Source organism: Herpailurus yagouaroundi, unplaced genomic scaffold (assembly GCF_014898765.1).
Source record: "Herpailurus yagouaroundi ecotype Mexico unplaced genomic scaffold, PumYag 190, whole genome shotgun sequence".
NCBI classification, from domain to species: domain Eukaryota; kingdom Metazoa; phylum Chordata; class Mammalia; order Carnivora; family Felidae; genus Herpailurus; species Herpailurus yagouaroundi.
Window position 1 is genome coordinate 11,090,535 of NW_024412421.1, and position 20,167 is coordinate 11,110,701.

The following is a 20,167-nucleotide window of genomic DNA, read 5'->3' on the forward strand; positions in this document are numbered from 1 at the left end:
CCCCACTCATGTTCTCTCTCCTTCTAAAATAACAAACAAAAAACCCAAATTTACAAACCAAGAATATAGCATTTTATTCATTTCCAGATTATGAGTATTACACAGCATATACATACATTTAGATAATATATAAAACAATGAATAAACCGTAGGAAGAAATATTGGTCTGAAATTGCTTTAGGGAACATCTTTAATTCTATAGTTCCTGGTAAATGTGTCTCCACACACTGGGGCAGGCAGCTGGGTAAAGTCCAGCATTCGTGCACCAGAGCCCGGCCTACCCCCCACGGCACTTGCAACGCGAGGATGGCATTCTGGCATGGTCACTGGTGTCCACAACAAAGGACACCAAGTAGTAGATAAAAGAACCACAGCACAGTAAACTAATAGAAATATTTGTTTTTTGTATTGTCCTCCAGTTAGTTTCCTTTTCAAACTAAGAGCCATGTCCAGGGTCCGACATCCCTTGAGTTGCATTCTAGTTATTGCTGGAGAAAAAGAAACAAAGAGAAGAGGCAATCAGAAAAATAGATGGTCAATGCCACCGACCTGCCTTCCCCTTTCTGGTGACACTGGAGGGGACACTGGACTGTGCAGAAATGCGCAATGTCAGCAGCAGGCAGGCATGGAAGAAGCACCCAGCATTGTGTCAGAGGAGACCGATGGGCTGACAGGAATTTGTTCAGATGGAAGATATTCTCCAAGGAAGGCCCGTGAGCAGGAAGCAGCAGGACGCCGCCCAGGGAGAGGCAGGACCACCTTGTGGAGGTGGAGACAACAGTCACAGAACATTTCCCAGGACCGATCCTGATTCAGTGCTGATGTTGGAAGAAGACCCAACATCTTACAATGAAAGGTACTCCAGACCCCACGTCAGCACTGAGAGGCTCTGCAACCCAACTCAGAATAGAGCACTTTCTAGCTCCCCCAACTCACCGTCTGGCCTTCCTCCAAGGAAGGCTGGCTTACCTTTGCTTTGTTCTGAACTGGGAGATATAATTTGAACTCTGCCGGCAGTTCATCTTCTGAGTAGAGTCTGTCTGAGAAGTAAACACGTCGGATGCGACAGTTTGCGTGGATCTGTGGGTGCAAGACTTATTTTAAGAGACAAAATAGGATTGCCCTTCCTCTTTTCCTGATTCTCCTAGAGTTCCTCCCACGAGGCTGTCAAAGCTTCATCTCTTTGGCCTCTCCTCAGCATGGCTTAGGGATGGAGTCTGGCAAGAGGGATATTTTGCTTGCTGTGTTCTCCCACTATATCTGAGCAGACACCTGAATATGGCCTGGACCTCTCCGAGCCCTCTGGAGAGTGACTTGGGCACCTTAGCCAAAAACCCACACTGTTCTGTCACCAGGGCCACAAGCCAGGAACAGGCAGAGCACACTCTCCTCTCCCGTTTGGCACTCCACAAGAAAAGGAGCCAGCACCTGCACTCTCAGGGTCTCGATGTAATTTGTGCCATATGCCCGCCGTGTGAAGTCTGACAGATTGAACTGAATCTGGTTCCAGCCATCATCCAGCCGCATGGGCATGGTACAGATGAAGGGTTTGACTCGGGTGGTGCTCTGGTAGTTACTTGCCCGAAACCGCCGACGCACATTCTTGTCATCTAGTACCTATGACATATTGAAAAAGAGTCACATGAACTCTACCTTGGAAGAAGCAAACGACCTGGGTATAAGACAAGGGCCTGAACTCCCACAGCCCAGTTTCCCAAGGCTGAGACCCAAGGGAGAATACACAGACCAGATACAGGTCACACTGGATGCAGATGGCCCGGAAGTAGCAAGTTTATCTTGTCCGTTGCCAAGACAACACCAGCTGCTTATGACACATGACACACCCGAGGGCCCACAGACCATAGAAGATTTCATAAACATTCTTCCACTTCAAAAATCAAAAATACTAGAACAGAGACCAACAATAACCAGTATTAAATGGACACTACTCTAACCTTTAAGCTTTGAAACTTACAGCTGTTGTTCAGACTTCCTAGGTGCCTACTGCTTCTTTAAAAACGTGCCATTAAAGTTTGACTACCAAATTGATACCAAATTTATGCCGTATAATAACGGCTGCATCAAGTGTGTAGTAGAAGCAGAAAAGAATACATACAGGGGCTCCTGGGTGGCTCAGTCAGTTAAGTGTCAGACTTTGGCTCTGGTCAGGATCTCACGGTTCTTGGGTTCGAGCCCTTCGTCAGGCTCTGTGCTGACAGAGCAGGGCCTACTTGGGATTCTCTCTCTCTTCCCCTCCCTGACTCATGCTTTCTCTCTCTCAAGATAAAAAATAAACTTTAAAAAAAAAATACGGGATGCGTGGGTGGCTCAGTCGGTTAAGCCTCCTACTTCGGCTCAGGTCCTGATCTCACAATTCGTGGGTTCGAGCCCCGTGTCAGGCTCTGTGCTGACAGCTCGGAGCCGGGAGCCTGCTTCAGATTCTGTGTCTCCCCCTCTCTCTGTTCCTCCCTTGCTCTCTCTGTCTCTCTGTCTCTCTCTCAAAAATAAATAAAGATTAAAAAAAAATTTTGTTTTTAAAAATACATACAAAAGACTAAAGATACTTTCCTAGAGCTATTTTTTTTCTTGCAAGTTGATGAGCTATCCCTATGGTATAGCTGAGAGTGTACACATTCATGTGCATATACTAACCTGTACTTCAAAGGTAAAGTATTTCTTCAAATTTTTGATAATCATGACAAGGAAGGGCAGTTTAATCCCCAATGTCTTTTTTGGGTCTGCGGGACAGGTGATATACGTGGTGCTGCAGAGAGAGGGGACACTGGTAAGCACTTCCCTTGTGGTACACACAGCAAAAACACTCGGTCCAAGAGGTAAGTTGGAAAGCAGATCTAAAAGAGCCAGATACCTCACCCAATCCTCAATCCTTGAATCAGCTGGTGCTTAAGAAAACACAACGCTGGACTCTGAAACAAAAGCTGAACACAGAGCTAGACATCAACAAAAAAATAACCTGAAAAACAAAGCCAGGCCAGCGATCTGAGGAATTTCCTCCAGTGAGAGAAGACTCAGTTCTGGTCTAAGAGAAGCATCAAGTGATAGAAAACGTAAACTAGGACCACTGTGGCACAGAGAGCCACACAGTGGCACACGCCATCTACTATGACCGGTGCCATCCCTCCGCCCACACCCACAGCCTTGGTTACTTATTAATAATAATATAACTAACATACAGCACTTACTATGTGCTGAGCAGGCTTTAAGTGCTTTATACACAATTTGCTTACTTAATCTTCACAACAACCCTCTAAGGAAGGTGTCCTGTTACTATCCCTATTTTACAGATGAGGAAACTAAGGCCTGTGGGTTAAGTAACTTGTCCAAGGTATGCTGTAAGCAGTGAGCTGGATCCACACCAGGCACTCGGTGCCACAGTCTGTGCTTATTAACTTCTGTGACGTACTGCCTCCCTGGTGTACCAGGTCTCTGGGTGAGCAGAGGGGCCACCTACCTGACATTCGTCCCTTCAATCTCTAGCACCAGGGACTGGATGTCATTATCAGTGATTCTTTTGATGTGGCCATTCCGCACCTACAACGAAGAAAATTAAACCAATTAGGACTGAAATATTTGGCAACAACTTTGTTAAGATTTTGAAGGCTGAATGGGACCATTTAAAGAAAACCACAGTAGCTCTTGGGGCATAACATAGAACTTTGGGACACGGTATACTGAGCTCATCTGTAAGCAGGCCATGATATTACCTCTATATAAGGTCCCATCAGCCACCACAGGAATTGCAGGTGACTTGGCAATCTATAAATTAGGATAAATTTCTTCCCAAAGAAATCAACTCGAGGGGCGCTTGGGTGGCTCAGTCAGTTAAGTGTCTGACTCTTGGTTTTGGCTCAGGTCATGATCTCAGTTTGCGAGCTCGAGCCCCCTGTTGGGTTCTGTGCTGGCAGAATGGAGTGTACTTGTGAATCTTTCTCTCCTTCTCTCTCAAAAAATAAACATAAAAAAGAAAAAGAAATCAACTCGATTCAGCTAACATTTACTCAGTGCCTACTATGCACTAGGAACATTCATATACACTCTCTGACTTAATCCTAACAACAAAAATCATAAGGTAGGTGGTATTTTACACATGTGGACACTGACATCCGGGCAGTGCAAATGAGGACCCTAAGCGACAGAGTCAGGATTAATGACCAGGCTTTCCACACTGTCTTATATACTTCTTCGGTCAAAAAGGCCCAATCCTGGGTGCCACTGGAAGGGCACCTCCACTGGGAGGGCAGCAACCAGAAAATGAGAGCACTACTCCCCAGTATCAAGCATCATTTTTATCTTCTACACTGCTTATTACAATGCTCCTACTTCCTGCTTCCTTATTTTTTCCCTAAATTTCAAATTTTTAAAGAATTCAAGTCTCATCGGTGCTGCACACAAAACCCTTCTTCAGCGTTTCAGCCCACACCAACCTCTCTTCTTTTCTGATTTGTCTGTCTGGCTCATGTAGCCTAGACCATATAATTTAGCACTTCATCCTACATGGTTCTGTGTCGTCTGCTGCATATGTAGGAGGTACAATATGAAGAGAGATCAATATTCAATATGGATTTCCCCTCTTAAAATATTCAGGAAAGCACAATTACCTTCAAGCAATGAGCGCTTAAGCACCTAATATGGACACAGCAGAGAAACGCAAAGGCATTTTTGACACAGGGCTGGACTATTAGGGCTGAATGTATTAACACATGAAAAACATCAACAAGATTTGGTACAGGATGCACCTAAAGCATGTGACCTTTTTCCAGGCATAGTGAAAATGGCTGTATTGACAGGTCGTATTGACTCAATCCTTTGGCTTTCCAGTAGACTTGCATATAAAGAGAGAACACGGTGTCAAGTCTGACTGAGAGTTGTTTTTTCAAAATGGATTATTAATAATACGGCATTTTGTTTTTAGGCATCAGTCTCTGACCTCTGGTACTGTGAATTTGATCCACTTGAGGTGTGCTTGGTGTTCCCATGGGACATTTGATATCACTGCCTATCTTTTTCTGCGAGATGTAACTGAGTCTTGTCTCCTTACAAAAGTATAAGCTCAAGGGTAGGGATCAAGTAGTAAGCATCATTTGCATCTTCTACAAAGCTTAGTACTATGTGAGGCATAAACTAAGCATTCAAATATTTGCTGACTTCTGGAATTTGTCACCCTGAGAGTTGGCAAGGGTGAATAGATTCAAGGATTTAAAAAAAACTCCTGGATAACATATCCACCATGGACTATTATAGGAAGCCAGAGAGACTGGGGTCTATCACAAAGCCAGGGAGGCTGCCAGCACGAGGAATGCTTTCCCACAAATCAGCCTTTGGTGCCCATTATCAGAGACAGAACGCAGGGTGGATGGGCCCCAGATCTCTGCCAATGCAGCATTTCTTGGGTTCTTAAGACACAAACGTCACATTGAAGTGCAACTCAAACAAAGCTGGCGACACCGCTGTCCTCCTGCTTCGAGTTCTGGGCCTCTTTCCCAGGGAGATTAAGAGCACAAAGGCTTGGGTCTGTGTAGCACATGCCAACGCGGCCCACCTCATTCCCCACATAAACACTCGGGACCAAATGGCAATATTCCTCCTCGATCTGCTAGCCCACAGCTGCTGTGGAAAACAGACGGACTTGCTGGTGAAGGAGGAATCAAATGCGAAATTATTTCCAAATAACGTGATGTAGTCATGTTGCTAAGAGGGGCTGGTATTCCAACAAGATGCAAACACTAATTTGATAACATACAACTAATTATTCTTTATAACTTCATTCTTTCTTTAAAGGATACACAATGCAACAATCGACATGGTTAACCTGGAAGTATCAATTAATTATTGCTAAAAGGCAACTTGTTGCAATTTATCCAATATTGCTTAAAAGCATGGCTTCGAACCTTACATCCCCAAAGGTCTCTCAGAGCACAGGGAGAATGTTCTCTCGGCTCCAGAAAGCTCGGCCAGATTCCACAGGGAGGAAATGTTAGGAAATTTGCTTCTGCCCATCTCAAAGTTTCTAGCAGATGACTTCACTCCAGCAAATGCTACTATTCAAGTCTTTATACAGAAGAAAACAATGCCTTACAAAGCACGCAGAAGCCAACAGACTGGAAGCCAAAACAGACTTTGTGTATTCTTCTGCCTCTGCCCCAGAGGCAAGCACATTTTTAGCTGGACTTTCAAAAACTTCCTACAGAGAAATTTCTCTCAGCAACACATCAACCACCACACTCCAGGACTTCGGTCTTACAAAATTAAGTAACGTAGTCCATAAACCAGGAGAACCAGGAAAAAAGGCAGCTTTTTCAAAGGAATGCCCACCGGTCTCTCTGGAGTTTTAAGTATTCTCCTATCACCAACTGCCAGAGTTCTGAAATCAAATTAAGTTGATTGGTTAGTGAATTATGATTCTTCTCCTTTATTTAAGGGCTGCAAATCGAAACTCACTGGGAAAGAGGGGTGGGGTGGGGGGTGCAATTAATCAGAGAGATGAGCACTTAAAGGACACCTCCCCAAACCTCTTTAGGCTCTAAAACTAGGATCAAGGGAAAAGCGGGGTGGACAATTTGGGACAAGGCCTCTCAACCACCTTGGCAGTCTGGCCGTCACTGTTTTAAATTGTAAAGGTCTTGCAGGAAGCAACCCCTTCCTCAGTCCTGCTTCTGACAAACACATACAACAAGATACACGACCTCAGAAAGCACTGACTTCCTTTCCTTAGCTCCTTCCAGTTCAGAGGTCACTAAGCAGGCCTGGCTTTGAAATGAAGATAAAGTGAACTGGTCAGTATTTATTGCTTACGGTGGAAATAGGTTTTATCTTACTTCCCTCTCTAAATGAGACAGTGCCAATTGTTTTTGACTTTTTCATTCTTTTTTACTTCATGACACAGTCCCGCTATCAAGGTGTAGGTTACAAGTGTTTTATTCCTCCAAAAAATAAACAAAGCTAATCTTACATTTTTTTTCACGAACTCCCTATCTCCACCCTCCCTCCACCCCCAAAGCTATGAGATGGAGGTACTTTGGGAGCTGCAGAACCCAGGTTACTGGCTACAACAAATCAAAAAGGTTCTCAGCCTCTGTGGACACCAGGAAAGGAACCTTCAAGTCCTTCTTGCAATCACTCTTCCAGGCTTTCCATGGTCACTGGGGCAACTAATAAAGAACACTGATTTTCTTTTCTTTTTCTTTTTTTTCAATGTAAGCTCCAGGGAGGAAGGTCAAGCTGAGGGGAAAAAAGTACTACTGGGATAGGGAGAAAGCTAGCCAAGTCTCCATATTTCTTCAAGTGTTTTAAAAATAACACATGAGTTGTATCCATTCTCTACCCCCACCTTTCATTTTTCTGGCTCCACCCACTTATCCTGGCAGACAGCTGAGCCCTCAGCCATCTGGCATCCTAGTCTTAATAATGACACATGTTCCAATTTACATTAAGCCATTAGAGCTGTACATGTCGGCAGGAAAGTTTCGCCTGTAGCTAGGGGCCGGGATGTAAGTCAGAAAACAGGCAGAGGGAGACCTCTGTGGGGAGAGCTGGGCATAGCTCTGTCTCAAGGCCTGGGCCTTGCAGGCTCCGATGGGTCAAAGCTCCTTTCCCTTTGCTGCACTTAACAGGGACTCTCCAGATAGCACACGGGAAACTCTGGGCATATACAAACAACCCTTTAGTTACAGTAAAGGCAATTAAGTGCAGTGCTAACCAGTCTCTTCCTAGCAATGCCTTGCAAGGGCAAGTGTAACTCAAACCCATGCCTTTGCCCAATTATAGTAAAAGCTATTACTCAGAATAATAAACATCATCAGGCTGATCCAGTAAAAGTCTGGAAAAAAACCCAGCTATACTACCTTCATGTCCAATGCCCTCAATCCTACTACTGGGAACGCAGCAGTTTAACATGTACCAAGAAAGTTTGCTAATTAAAAATGAGGGTGTGGAAACTCCTTTTCTGGAGAGAGATTATTCATTTTTAAAATTAGGAACAGGGAAGGAATCTAATACTATCCAGCAACAACCACAAAAAGTCTGCTTCTAATATTTAGTTTTAGAATAGGCAAGGATCAGCGGCAGCTGAAAGACAAGGTGAGAGGTGAGAAAGACAGAGAAACTTGTATGAACTAACATTCTCATCTAGTAGACTTTTAGGATATTAAACATATTTTGAAATATGAAAATTTTATGTTTTACACAGGCATAAGTGGAAACAGAACCTTCTGGTATTTTCTTTACAAACCAGAAGTGATATCGACATTAAACATAAAAGTCCTTTAATAAATGAAATATTTGCTGGTTCCAGAAGTTAAGGAAACATTAAGAAACCCCTAATTTCTCCTAAGCTGTTGGTTTGATAAAGACAGAGGTCTTTATCAGGAGGCTTGCAGTGTAGCAAGGAATACAAATTTTAAGAAGCTAATTTCAAGAATGAATTTCAAGAACGATGGGTATGATAAAAAGGAAGTAGAGGCTCTATAAGGGGGTATAAATGAACTTAACCTGGAGGGGCAAATGGATATAGACTCACTTAATCTGACGAAGTGCCTTTGTGCTACAACCTGGAGACTAACAGAGGTGGTGGGGTGGGTCCCAGCAGAGGGACAGGTACAAAGGCCTGAAGGTGAGAGAACACAACCTCCTTCAGTTCAGTAGGAGGTCTAAGAGGGGAACCCGGTGGGGGGTGGGGGGGGGGGGAGTGCAAGCCTGGAGAATTGGTTAAGCAGGCACCCGACCATGTGCTGTGTGCCCTTAGAGTCACGTTAAGGGTTTTGGACTGGGAAAGCCATGCTACAATGACTAAATTATTCTAATTTCAGAAGTCTGGCTTTACTGTATTTCCTATTCCTAGGCATCACTTATAAACTTATTTACTCTTGAGCAAATTCCTGGGTTTCCTGCACTATTTAATACTGTATGCCATAACTCTGTTGCCAAGCATTTTATATAAACCTTCATTTAATCTCCATAATCATGGAAGGAGGTGGCATCGTTACAAAATAAGAAAACTCGGCAGGTAAGTGCTTGCCCAAGGTTACACAAGACAGGACATAGGACAGAGCCAGGGAGCACATCCACACTGTCCCAACTCCAGCCCTGGGGTTTCAAGGTAAAAAAGTTTTCTTCCCCTAAAGGAACTTGTAGTCTAGTGGGAAATACACAATAAATAGGCAACTGCCATACAGTGTGAAGTAGAGGGCCACAGGAATACACAGGAGACCTAACTTAAGCTCCCAATGTAACAATGTTTAAGTTGAGATTTGAAGGAAGAGATGGGCGGCAGGAGCTATGAACTTCAAAGAGTGTCCGATAAATGCAGATGTTACAGATGTTAGTAAGCACACCCACAAAAATGGAGCCTGTCAATTCACTAGTATGAATATGGCATTCACTCTTCACACTCATAAGGAGACACAGAGCCCAAACAGAAGCCAAACTTAATTTTTCCAAGATTACTCTTTACAAAAAACAAATTATAGAAATTCTTCTCCATAAACTCAGGAAGGAGAATAGTAAAGTTTGTGAAATCACAATAGTAACAAAAATAGCCATATACTACTGGCAGAGTTCAGGGTCATTTCTAGATAAATGTGGATGGTCTATCCCTCCCTCCATCGAACTTTACCTTTACTACAACTTTGCCTTACTCCCTAAGAGCAGGGAAAATGTCTTCTAGCTTTTTATCTCCCCAGATCTACACAATGCCTGTGATTTAACTGTTGCTCAATACTTTGATAAGTATATCAATTCCCAGTGTTTCCCCAACTGAATTGGATTCCCAACACTTCCTGAGGACTTTAATATAGCTAAGAAAAGGCACACATGCAACAAAGCCTATGGATCTGACCCCAAACTTATCCTTTCCCTTTCCTTCCCTTGCCCCAGGGGAAAAGATTCACCCCTAAACCCATTTCAGTCTAAATACAAAAAGTATTTGACTTTGGCTCAGCTCATGATCTTGCGGTTTGTGAGTTCGAGCCCCACGTCGGGCTCTGTACTGACAGCTTAGAGCCTGGAACCTGCTTCGGATTGTGTCTCCCTCTCTCTGCCCCTCCCCAGCTCACACACTCTCTCTCTCAAAAATAAACATTATACACAAACAAACACAGAAAGTAGAAGGACACCTGGGTGGCTCACTCAAGGTTAAGCATCTGACTTTCAATTTTGGCTCAGGTCATGATGTCAAAGTTTGTGGGTTCAAGCCCCATGTAGGGAGCCATGCTGACAGTGCAGAGTCTGCTTGGGATTCTCTCTCTTTCTCCTTCTCTCTCTGCCACTCCCACACGCTCTCTCTCTCTCTCTCTCTCTCTTAAAATAAATAAACTTGGGGCGCCTGGGTGGCGCAGTCGGTTAAGCGTCCGACTTCAGCCAGGTCACGATCTCGCGCTCCGTGAGTTCGAGCCCCACGTCAGGCTCTGGGCTGATGGCTCAGAGCCTGGAGCCTGTTTCCGATTCTGTGTCTCCCTCTCTCTCTGCCCCTCCCCCGTTCATGCTCTGTCTCTCTCTGTCCCAAAAATAAATAAACGTTGAAAAAAAAATTAAAAATAAATAAATAAATAAACAAACTTAAAAAAAATACAAAAAGTAGAAATATAATTAACTTTTACTATTATAAGAATTTTGCTTAAAATGAGTGTTATTCTAAATGTTTTCTTTGCCAGAAGGTCTGTTTAATTTACTCCAAGTAACCCTGCCAGGTGTTCTAATAATGTTTTCACACGTGTTTATGTCATTAGGGTACCATCCGACCTCTAGCGGCGTTGTTAAGGGACACAGTGCACCATGGTTACTTTGCTTTTATATTCCATGTGTAAACATATTGACTGGCCAAAAAGCTGCATTTGAAAAATAAAACACACACAAAAAGATCAAGCCCAGAAAGGTCAAAATAGACAACTCTGGTAAGTTTCACCTCATCGAAACGCTGAAGCGTTCCTACCACTGCAAGTCTTTCAGTGTTACGGAGTTCTCTGGCCTGCTCTAGAAACCTCTCCTAGATCAGGTCCCGTTCTCTATTTCAAGAGCCTTACGTTGACCTTTTTGTTGTAACTGCACGTTCAGCTAGCACACAAGGTTACTGCCTCCATGCCTCCTGACAGCCATCGTCCTTACAAAATTCCCAGGTACATTCACACCACGTTCTCTTTGTAGAGATGCAGTTTCAGAGATTTCAGTGTTTATTCCAATGTGAACAGAACCATGGAACTGAAAACCTCAATAACGTAGGGAACAAAACTAAGGAACTGCTTTCCTGTGTAATACTCCTGGTGTGAGACTAGGCTTGTGGACAGAAGCATAGTGAAAAGAGGAGACTTCGATGTTTCACATGCGCATAGGGCCCAAGCAACTCATTATATTCAGATCTGCCAACTATTATAAAAATGACATGAAGAACACAGCACTCTCAAAGCTGCTCTCAAAATGCAGAAATCCCTAGTCCTGACGGGCAGAAGCCTCTCGGTGTTCTCTATCAATCACTGTGTGGCCCCAAACGCTCATTTGCGGATAAGGAAGACAAAGAGCTGTTCTGAGATGAAATCCAAGATTCTTGGCTTCGTTACCCATAACCTGCTTACTTAGATTATTCCCCATTTATCTCTATTAAATACCATTCAACATACCACTTCTCTCCATTCTCCCCTGAGAAAATCACCTGTCTTCCACAAGAAACTGCCTACCTGAACTTATCCTAAAAAAGGGTACAGAGGACTAGGAATTCACGTGAGCAATGAAATAACCAAGTAATAAAACGCAGACCAACGCACAGCCTGCTAGACATACATGCCCCCCTACCCCACATCTCCAAAAAGTGGACAAGGTCATCATCTCCTGGGGTCAGTGAAAGTATTATCCAGGGGAGACCTAAATAAAAATAACGAGGCTTGTACTTGGCTCTGAACTTATTAACCCACACAAAACTTTATCACCATTTTTCCTGATGTAGAAATCAAGCACAGAAGGCACAGTTCAGACCCCAAGTAGCACTGAATGTGGAGCAGGTGCCAAAGGCCACCCGAATTCTCCCTTGTTTGAGATCACTGGAAGGAAAGGAGCAAATGAATGAAATCCAAACATAACTGGCTTCTGGCTGTGCCTCTATAAGAATGCCTGGAACAAAAGCTCCGTGTCTTGTGCCCAGCACAGTGCCTGGCACAAAACAGGGTATCAGTAAATATTTGTGAAATCAGGGAACAGCAGCTTCCTTCATCTGCATGCTCCCAAAGCAACCTCAAGTAAGTTTATGCCTTTCACGCTATGACACAGGTACTATCTATCCCACTGTATAAACTGGGAAACCGAGGCTTCTGAGGAACCGACTGAGCAAATCAAGACTGCGGAGAGGGACCACTGTCATAACCACACCATGGCCTCTGGACACTTAAACCCCAGCCACGCCCACCCCACACGCACCCCAAACTGCTTACACGACGCCCCTACCTTGCACCTCAGTCACGCCAGCCTGGGGACAGGTCACAGCAGCGCCCGCCCGGCCTCCCCTACCCCTAGGCCCCAACTCTACACAACTACCCACCACCCCGTCCCCAGCCTCCGGACGAGGAGGGGACGCGCGGCCCCTGCACCCCGCCCAGCGGCTGTCCCCAACTCCTGACCTTTTTGTCCCAGATCTGCAGGGGTTTGCTGCCAATGCTGTAGAGGATGGAGAGGAAGCCGCTCTGGAACGTGTTTTTGAACATCTCGCCCGCGGCCTTCTCAGCCGCGCCGGAGCCGACCTAGATATGGGCACCAAGTGGTGAAGGGAAAGTAAGGGCTGGGCCTGGTCGGGCTGCGCTCCTGATCGCCTGATCTGTAGTCCCTCGCGGGTAAAATCGGTCGCAAGACACTACCTCCACGAGTTTCTGCTCCCAAAAGAAACAAGCAACCTCAACTGGGAAACCACAGCAACTGCCGCCGGCGCGCCTCTCCTCGCCTTAAATGGAGGCGGCGGGCAGACCGCTGTGTAAAATGGATACCTCCGCCCACTTGACCCGCCCCCTGAGCATGCGGGACCCAATCCTGCCACAAGGATCACGGACTTCCTGTCTCTTCCGGTCTTAAGCCCCGCCCCAGCCCCGCCTTCTTGTGGAAAGAACTCTGTTGTCAAGGGACTATTTTTCTCATCCTAATTCCAGAGCTGCTTTTAGAAAACGGAAGGAGACAGGATTATAGAATGTGTGGAGCACGCAAAGAGTGTCAAGGGAACGTGGCGGGGTGGGGTCAGGGGCGTGAAGACCTGGCCCCGCCCCCTGAAGGACTGGGAGGAGTTACAAGGGCAGAAGTAAAGTGGAGAAAGACGCAGAAGGTGGCTTTGCTAAGCAACTGCTTACCAGAGTGTCAAATAGACTGGCCGCCGTGTGCAGGGTAAGGTTAAAGCAACCAAACATTGCTGAGCACTGTGCTAAGCGCCTTATGTACAGCATTGCTTTCTTTAATCATTAACAGGGTCACTATGAATATACTGCATATCTTGTGGGATGCAAAGCTGTACTCTCAGGAAAATTACCTTGAATGCACTAGCGAACAAAAAAGCCTGAACATTAAGATAACAGCAGGAATTAATAAAATTAAACAAAATAGAGTTGGTGGAGCTGTTTTTCTAAATCAATTAATACTTAGAACATTTTTTAAAAAGACACAAAATAAGCTGTGATATTTCAAGTGTGGAAGAAATCCCAAGTGTTGGAGACCAGTCACTCACTGAGCATCTTCCTAAATATTATATTCTGTGCTCAGGCCTGTGCTGGGTATTGTGAGTGACAGAAAAGGAGTTTGCAGTTAACATCATCAACAAGGCTACAAATGGCTAGCGTCAGTTGAGCATTTATCAGGTGTCAGGTACCATCCTAAGAGCTTAGCCTTTCCTAAATCATTTAATCCTCACATCAGCCCTGTGAACAATCTAGCCAGAATTTCCAGACATGGCAGGGGGGTGGGGGGTGGGAGGATATGTGGATCATACTAGAGTAGAAAGTAAAAAACAGTTTTTTCTATGAAATTGTTATTTTTGGACGACTGCTGGGGACTGTGCTTTAGGCCAGTAAACAATTTATCCCTTGATTGTTACTAAAATGTTCAGGGATCTTCCTTGCCTCTTCCAGCTCCTGATGGCCCTAGGTGCTCCTAGGCTTGTGGAGCTTCACTGCAATCTCTGCCACCATCTTGGCATACCTTTCTTCCATGTCCTCTCCTCTCATGAGCACACCGGTCATTGGATTTAGTGCCCACCTTGAATCCAGCATGATATCATCTTGAGACCTTTAAACTAATTGCATTCACGAAGGCACTCTTTCCAAATAAGTGCCCATTTCTCAGGTTCTGGGTGGACATGAATTTTGAGGGGACACTATTCAACTCACTACACTACCTCCTCAGAGAGGACCTCTTTGACAACCAGCATGAAATGGCACCTCTAACCCCAACTTCTTGTCCTCCTACCCCACTTTATTATTTCTTTCCATAGTACTTATCACCACTTCATAGTCTATATAGTTACTTATTGCTGTCTCCTTTCCCCTGTTTTGAGCTTCTGGGAGAAAGAATTTGGTCTGTCTTGTATTCCTAGTACCTAAAGTGCTGGCATAAAGTGGGAATGCAGTAAGCATGTGTTGAATCAGTGAATCAGTCATGGACCTGGGGTCCTGGTCACTGCAGGCCCAGCACAGGTTCTGTGTCTCCTGGTCTCAGCAGCTCCAGACCCAAACCACCAATAAAGATCTTCTCCTCTGCATTGGGGCTCACCTAATGTATCTGCCTATTCACATGTCCCTCATTAACCATGCACTCTCCTCGGTTAAAACGGAACACCTTGGGGTGCTTGGGTGGCTCAGTTGCTTAACCAAGCGTCTGACTTCAGCTCAGGTCATGATCTCAATGTTCATGAGTTGGAGTCCCACATCAGGCTCTGCACTAATGGTGTGGAGCCTGCTTGGGATTCTCTCTCTCACTCACTCTCTCTCTCTCTCTCTGTCTCTCTCTCTAAAAAATAAATAAATAAACTTAAAAAAAATGGAACACCTTGAGCAAGTATGGGCTTAAGCGCCTTGAACAGATAGACAATAAATGAGCAAGCTGATGAATAAAACGAAAGTGCTTGTTTCTCCCAACTACCCATTCTCAGTAAGTGTCTCCCTGAACTGTGTTCAGTTCTTTCTTATGTTGGGGTTCAAAGTTTATTGCGATCATGGCCTTGGCTACAGTAAAAATGATTTTTTTTTATTTATTCTGAGAGTGCACATGTGTGCAAGTGGGGGTGGGGCAGAGAGACAGAAGGAGAGAGAGAATCTCAAGTAGGTTCCACACTGTCAGCGCAGAGCCCAGTGTGGGGCTTGAACCCAGCAACTATGGGATCATGACCTGAGCTGAACTCAGACGCTTAACTGACTGAGTCACCCAGACACCCCTACAATATAGATGATTTGATCAAAGGTTTGGAGAACATGAATTTGTGAGTTGACTCCATGGTAGACTTAATTTTGGCATGTTTTTTTCAGGTCCAGACTGTCTTCTTCTGTGCATGTATCCCAGCACCTACACAGGACCACCATCATGGCAGGTATACGATGAATGAATGAGTTGATTAGAGTCAAATGATCACCTCTGACATATACTTTCATTTCAAAGGTGATGTGGACCAACTTAACCCAAAACCACAGATGTCTCTCACAGAAAAATGCATTACACTATCATTCTTTAAGATTGTTTTCCCTTCATCAACATGAATTTATGTAAGGACAAAATACAGGAAAAATCTTGCTAATCAGTAGCTTCCTTCAGTGATTTCTGTAATTATAATGAGGTGGATGAGTCAGTTAAAAAAAAGAAGAAAGAAGGAAGCAGAATTTACAGAGGCAGTGAAGTGATTCCAATCTGGGTAGTGGGTGCAGAAGCTTAGTTGATGTATGAGGCCATTAAGAGTTTCAGAAAAGGTAACAAAATCCTGACCCTCATTGAGTGAGGTGGGATCTGGGGGTGGTCTTGAAAATCCCATTACTATTGCAAGGGGCTTAGTTTGTTAACCAGAAATTTGCATATAACTATTGCAGAAGTAGCAACCTGTACTTGGCCAACCCCAGAATCTCTGACTATGAATGTATCATAGTCCTGAGTTCAGATAGAATGTTACCTTGGTAGAATGTCACACACAGATTATGGCAAGTAAATCAAAACCATGATACCAGTAATCCTTGTCAAATAGAGGAATAAGTTTCCGATTATTGTGATATTTTGTTATTTAAGATACCTTAATGTATTGGAGAACCCGATGCTTTGAATTTAATTTGCAATGCTTGAAGGAATGTGAAATTACCTGTGATTTTAATTTTATTATTTATTTTTTTTTTTTTAATTTTTTTTTTCAACATTTTTTATTTATTTTTGGGACAGAGAGAAACAGAGCATGAACGGGGGAGGGGCAGAGAGAGAGGGAGACACAGAATCAGAAACAGGCTCCAGGCTCCAAGCCATCAGCCCAGAGCCTGAAGCGGGGCTCGAACTCACGGAGCGTGAGATCGTGACCTGGCTGAAGTCGGACGCTTAACCGGCTGCGCCACCCAGGCGCCCCTGTGATTTTAATTTTAAAATGCTTATAAAATTTTAAGTGTGTAAACATTAAATGTTTAAAAGATTTTGATTTATTAAACTTTAAAATGTATTAAGTATTAAAAGATTTTATTTATTAAATCTGTGAATTTAGACTTAAATATGTTAGTATTTGAATGCTTAGGAAGATTTCATCTCATTTTAGGTCTTTCATATTGGAAGTGCTTGTACAAATCAAACAGATTAAATATGTGATTAAATATGTGGTCTAAGGAAACTAGATTAAGCATACAAGCAATATTTACAGTTTAACCCATTAAGTTTTGAATCGATCGAGCATCAATCAAGGATTTAGCAAAAGTATTTATACATAAAACCAACTACTTTGTAGTTATAACAAGACTTGTAAATTGATGTTAAGAACACAAGAGAAATTAGATTTTAAATGTACAGCTTTAATAACTAAGATATTATTGGGGCACCTGGGAGGCTCATTTATTTGAGCTGCGATTTTGGCTCACGTCATGATCTCACAGCTCGCTCGTGGGTTCGAGCCCCGCGTCAGGCCCTGTGCTGACAGTTCAGAGCCTGGAGCCTGCTTCCGATTCTTTGTCTCCCTCTCTCTCTGCCCCTCCCTGCTCGCGTTCTGGCTCTCTCTCTCAAAAATAAACAAACATTAAAAAGAAAAACAACTAAGATATTATTTGAAACACCAGTAACCATAAGCATCCCTTTCAATGTGCAAAGGCACTGAAAAATACCAAAACCCAGTGGACGGTGTTTGCTCAGTTCAGTCAGAGCCCAGAAACTCAGCACACCTGGCCTCCGAGAGACACAAGGGACTCGCCACACACTGCAAGGAAGCATTTACACCCCACCCCTCTTTGCTGATCGAGATGGGAAGGAATAGCAATGAGGTGGGCAAAGTTGTGCCTGGAGAATCACCCCTTAGCTGGGAGCAAAGATGAAGAGTGCCTTGAAATTGAGTGTCCAGCTGGTAGATGGAGGACCACTGCGTCCCGGCCCGGGTGGTTACACCCAGAGACGACCCTCAGCCCGGAAGATAGCAGTGAAAGAGCCAGTGGTGGGCGGACGAGGCCGCTGCTCATCTGAGAGTGAAGTTCAAATGGGACTCTGTTGGGCCCTTGCACATTATTGTTATTTTTTTTAATTTATTTTTTAACTCACATACATATGTGTGTGTGTGTGTGTGTGTGGTGTACAGTTTTTTTTAATTTTTTTAAGTGTCTATTTATTTTTGAGGAAGGGAGAGACAGAGCATGAGCAGGGGAAGAGCAGAGAGAAAGGGAGACACAGAATCCGAAGCAGGCTCCAGGCTCCGAGCTGTCAGCACAGAGCCTGACGTGGGGCTCAAACTCACGAACTGCGAGATCATGACCTGAGCTGAAGTCAGATGCTTAACTGACTGAGCCACCCAGGTGCCCCGGTGTACAGTTTTGACAAAGGCACCAAGTCATATAACCATCACCACATTTAAGATACAGAAGAGTTTCATCAACCCCCAAATTTCCTCATGTTATCACCTATGCTTAAACCCTGGCAACCACAGATTTACCTGTTCTCCATTTCCTACATTTTGCCTTTTCCAGAATGTCACATAAATGGAATAAGTATCCTTTTGAGTCTGACTTCTTCACAATGCGTTTGAGATGCACATTTTAACAGCATTTCTTTATTCCTCAGTGTTGCTCATCCATCCCCTGCGTGCTTTCTTTCGAAGGCTTCCCTATAGCACTTCAAACATAGCAGCCATAGTACCCGTTTTTCATACTTAAGGTAAGTTTTTCCCTGTAGTTTTTGAAAAGATCTTTTAAAACTGCTTTTGAAATTGTTTGATTTTGTAATTGTGACTCTTCACTAATTATCATGAGAAAAAATACATATATGCATATTTTTCCAAAGCTAAGTTTTTTTCTCTAAGTTTATTTATTTTGAGAGAGACAGAGACAGTGCGAGTTGGGGAGGGGCAGAGAGAGGGAGAGAGAAAGAGAATCCCAAGCAGGCTCTGCACTGCTAGCATGGAGCCCAATGTGGGGCTTGAACCCACGGAACTATGAGATCATGACCTGAGCCAAAACCAAGAGGCAGACACTCAACCAACTGAGCCACCCAGGTTCCCCAAGAAAAAAGTATATACATTAAAAAAAAATTTTTTCCCCATGTTTATTCAGTTTTGAGAGACAGAGCATGAGCAGGGGAGGGGCAGAGAGACAGGGAGACACAAAACCCGAAGCAGGCTCTAGGCTGTCAGCACTGAGCTGATGCGAGGCTCGAACTCATGAACCGTGAGATCATGTCCTGAGCTGGTCGGCCACTTAACCGGCGGAGCCACCCAGGCATCAAGAAAAAAATATTAAAAAAATTTTTTTGTATTAAAAAGCATGAGAGAACACCAGTGGGGAAGAAGGGCAGAGGGAGAGAGAGAGACAGAGAGACAGAGAGACATTGAGAATCCATGCTGAGTGTGGAGCCTGATGTGTTGGGCTTGATTCCACAACCCTGGGATCTTGGACTTGAGCCAAAACCAAGAGTAGGATGCTCAACCGACTGAGCCACCCAGGCACCCCAAGAAAAATATTTTTTTAAAGCAAATGACAATGAAGCTCATAGGATTGGAAAGACATGTAATTACATTTATTAGTTTTTTATTTCATAACTTTCTTATGTTAGCGCCAACACCTTTTCTTTTTTTCAGGTCTCAAACATTCCTGTTTCCCTGGAAAGCGCAAAGACTCTGGGCATCATGTCCCAGTGCCTAACAGAGCCTCACAAGAATTCCATGACTAAAGGCATCCCAGTTCCAACCTAAACCAGTGAGAGAAGGGAAGAGAAGACTGCTTCCTCTGAATCATAGCAGTGCCCTTTCTAAAACAAAACATACAGCACAGTTTTTCCTTTTTAAGATCTTATCTCACAAACATACCATGTAAAAATGTATGTGCAGATTTGTTCATTGCAGCAATACTGGTAACAGTACTGGTAAAAGTCTCTCATCAGGAAGGGATTGCTTCAACTGTGGTACGTCACACAATGGAACCCCATGCGGCCACAAAAAGGGGTGAGGTAGGTCTATACGTGCTAACAGTAAAACTGTCACAACTAAGCGAAAGCACAAGTTGCAAAAAAGAAAGAGAGAATGTGTGGTTTGATTACATTTCTGTAAAAATAAAAATCATTGATTTTTAAATGTTAGTAAATTATAAGATATACGCCAAAATTAACTATGGTTACCTCCAAGGGAGGAAAGAGTAGTGTGTGTGTGTGTGTGTGTGTGTGTGTGTGTGTGTGGGCGCGTGGCATGTGGTAAGGGAAGGCTTTCAGAATTTCTTACCATGAGCATATATTACTTTGGTAATCAGAATAAATAAATGTTACTTTAAACAATCCAAATATAAGCAGGGCCATTGAAAGATGTGAACTGATGTTCTGAATTGCCAAGCACTTTGTGGATGAGTTTTATAGACTGTTTTTGGGTAAGCAGGTCCCTTGTCCCCTTCTCTCAAGGTCAAAAAAGCCTAAGCAAAAATTCCTCCTTTCCCTTCATTCTACAACCTCTCTTCTGCCCAACAGTAATCATCCACAAAAAAGAAACATCTGATATGCT

The 20,167-nt window shown here is 43.8% G+C and overlaps 1 protein-coding gene and 1 long non-coding RNA gene across 3 annotated transcripts; one reads left to right on the forward strand and one right to left on the reverse strand.

The window, feature by feature from the left end:
* Positions 1-49: 49 nt before the first annotated feature.
* On the reverse strand, positions 50-12,969 carry CFAP20 (cilia and flagella associated protein 20). Of its 2 annotated transcripts, XM_040498164.1 has the most exons (7): positions 12,852-12,969; positions 12,618-12,737; positions 3,473-3,552; positions 2,653-2,764; positions 1,429-1,617; positions 970-1,080; positions 50-488 (listed from the first exon to the last, which is right to left on the reverse strand). In XM_040498164.1, the coding sequence occupies exons 2-7, from the start codon at positions 12,699-12,701 to the stop codon at positions 483-485; spliced, it is 582 nt and encodes a 193-aa protein (XP_040354098.1). In that variant the 5' UTR covers positions 12,702-12,737; positions 12,852-12,969; the 3' UTR covers positions 50-482. The 2 variants fall into 2 exon arrangements, with proteins under 2 accessions (XP_040354098.1, XP_040354097.1); XM_040498163.1 differs by having other exon boundaries at positions 12,618-12,945.
* A 127-nt stretch (positions 12,970-13,096) lies between these two features.
* LOC121045381 (uncharacterized) lies at positions 13,097-19,723 on the forward strand. The gene is made up of 4 exons (XR_005797722.1): positions 13,097-13,365; positions 15,495-15,556; positions 18,247-18,339; positions 19,259-19,723. It is a non-coding gene; the product is annotated as an uncharacterized LOC121045381 (long non-coding RNA).
* Positions 19,724-20,167: the final 444 nt, after the last annotated feature.

Coding starts and splice junctions, on each gene's coding strand:
- CFAP20 (XM_040498164.1), bottom strand. CDS start 12,701: ATGTTCAAAAACACGTTCCAGAGCGGCTTCCTCTCCATCCTCTACAGC. Junction 3,553..12,617: donor TGCAGATCTGGGACAAAAAG/GTCAGGAGTTGG, acceptor TCTTCGTTGTAG/GTGCGGAATGGCCACATCAA. Junction 2,765..3,472: donor ATTGAAGGGACGAATGTCAG/GTAGGTGGCCCC, acceptor CTCTCTCTGCAG/CACCACGTATATCACCTGTC.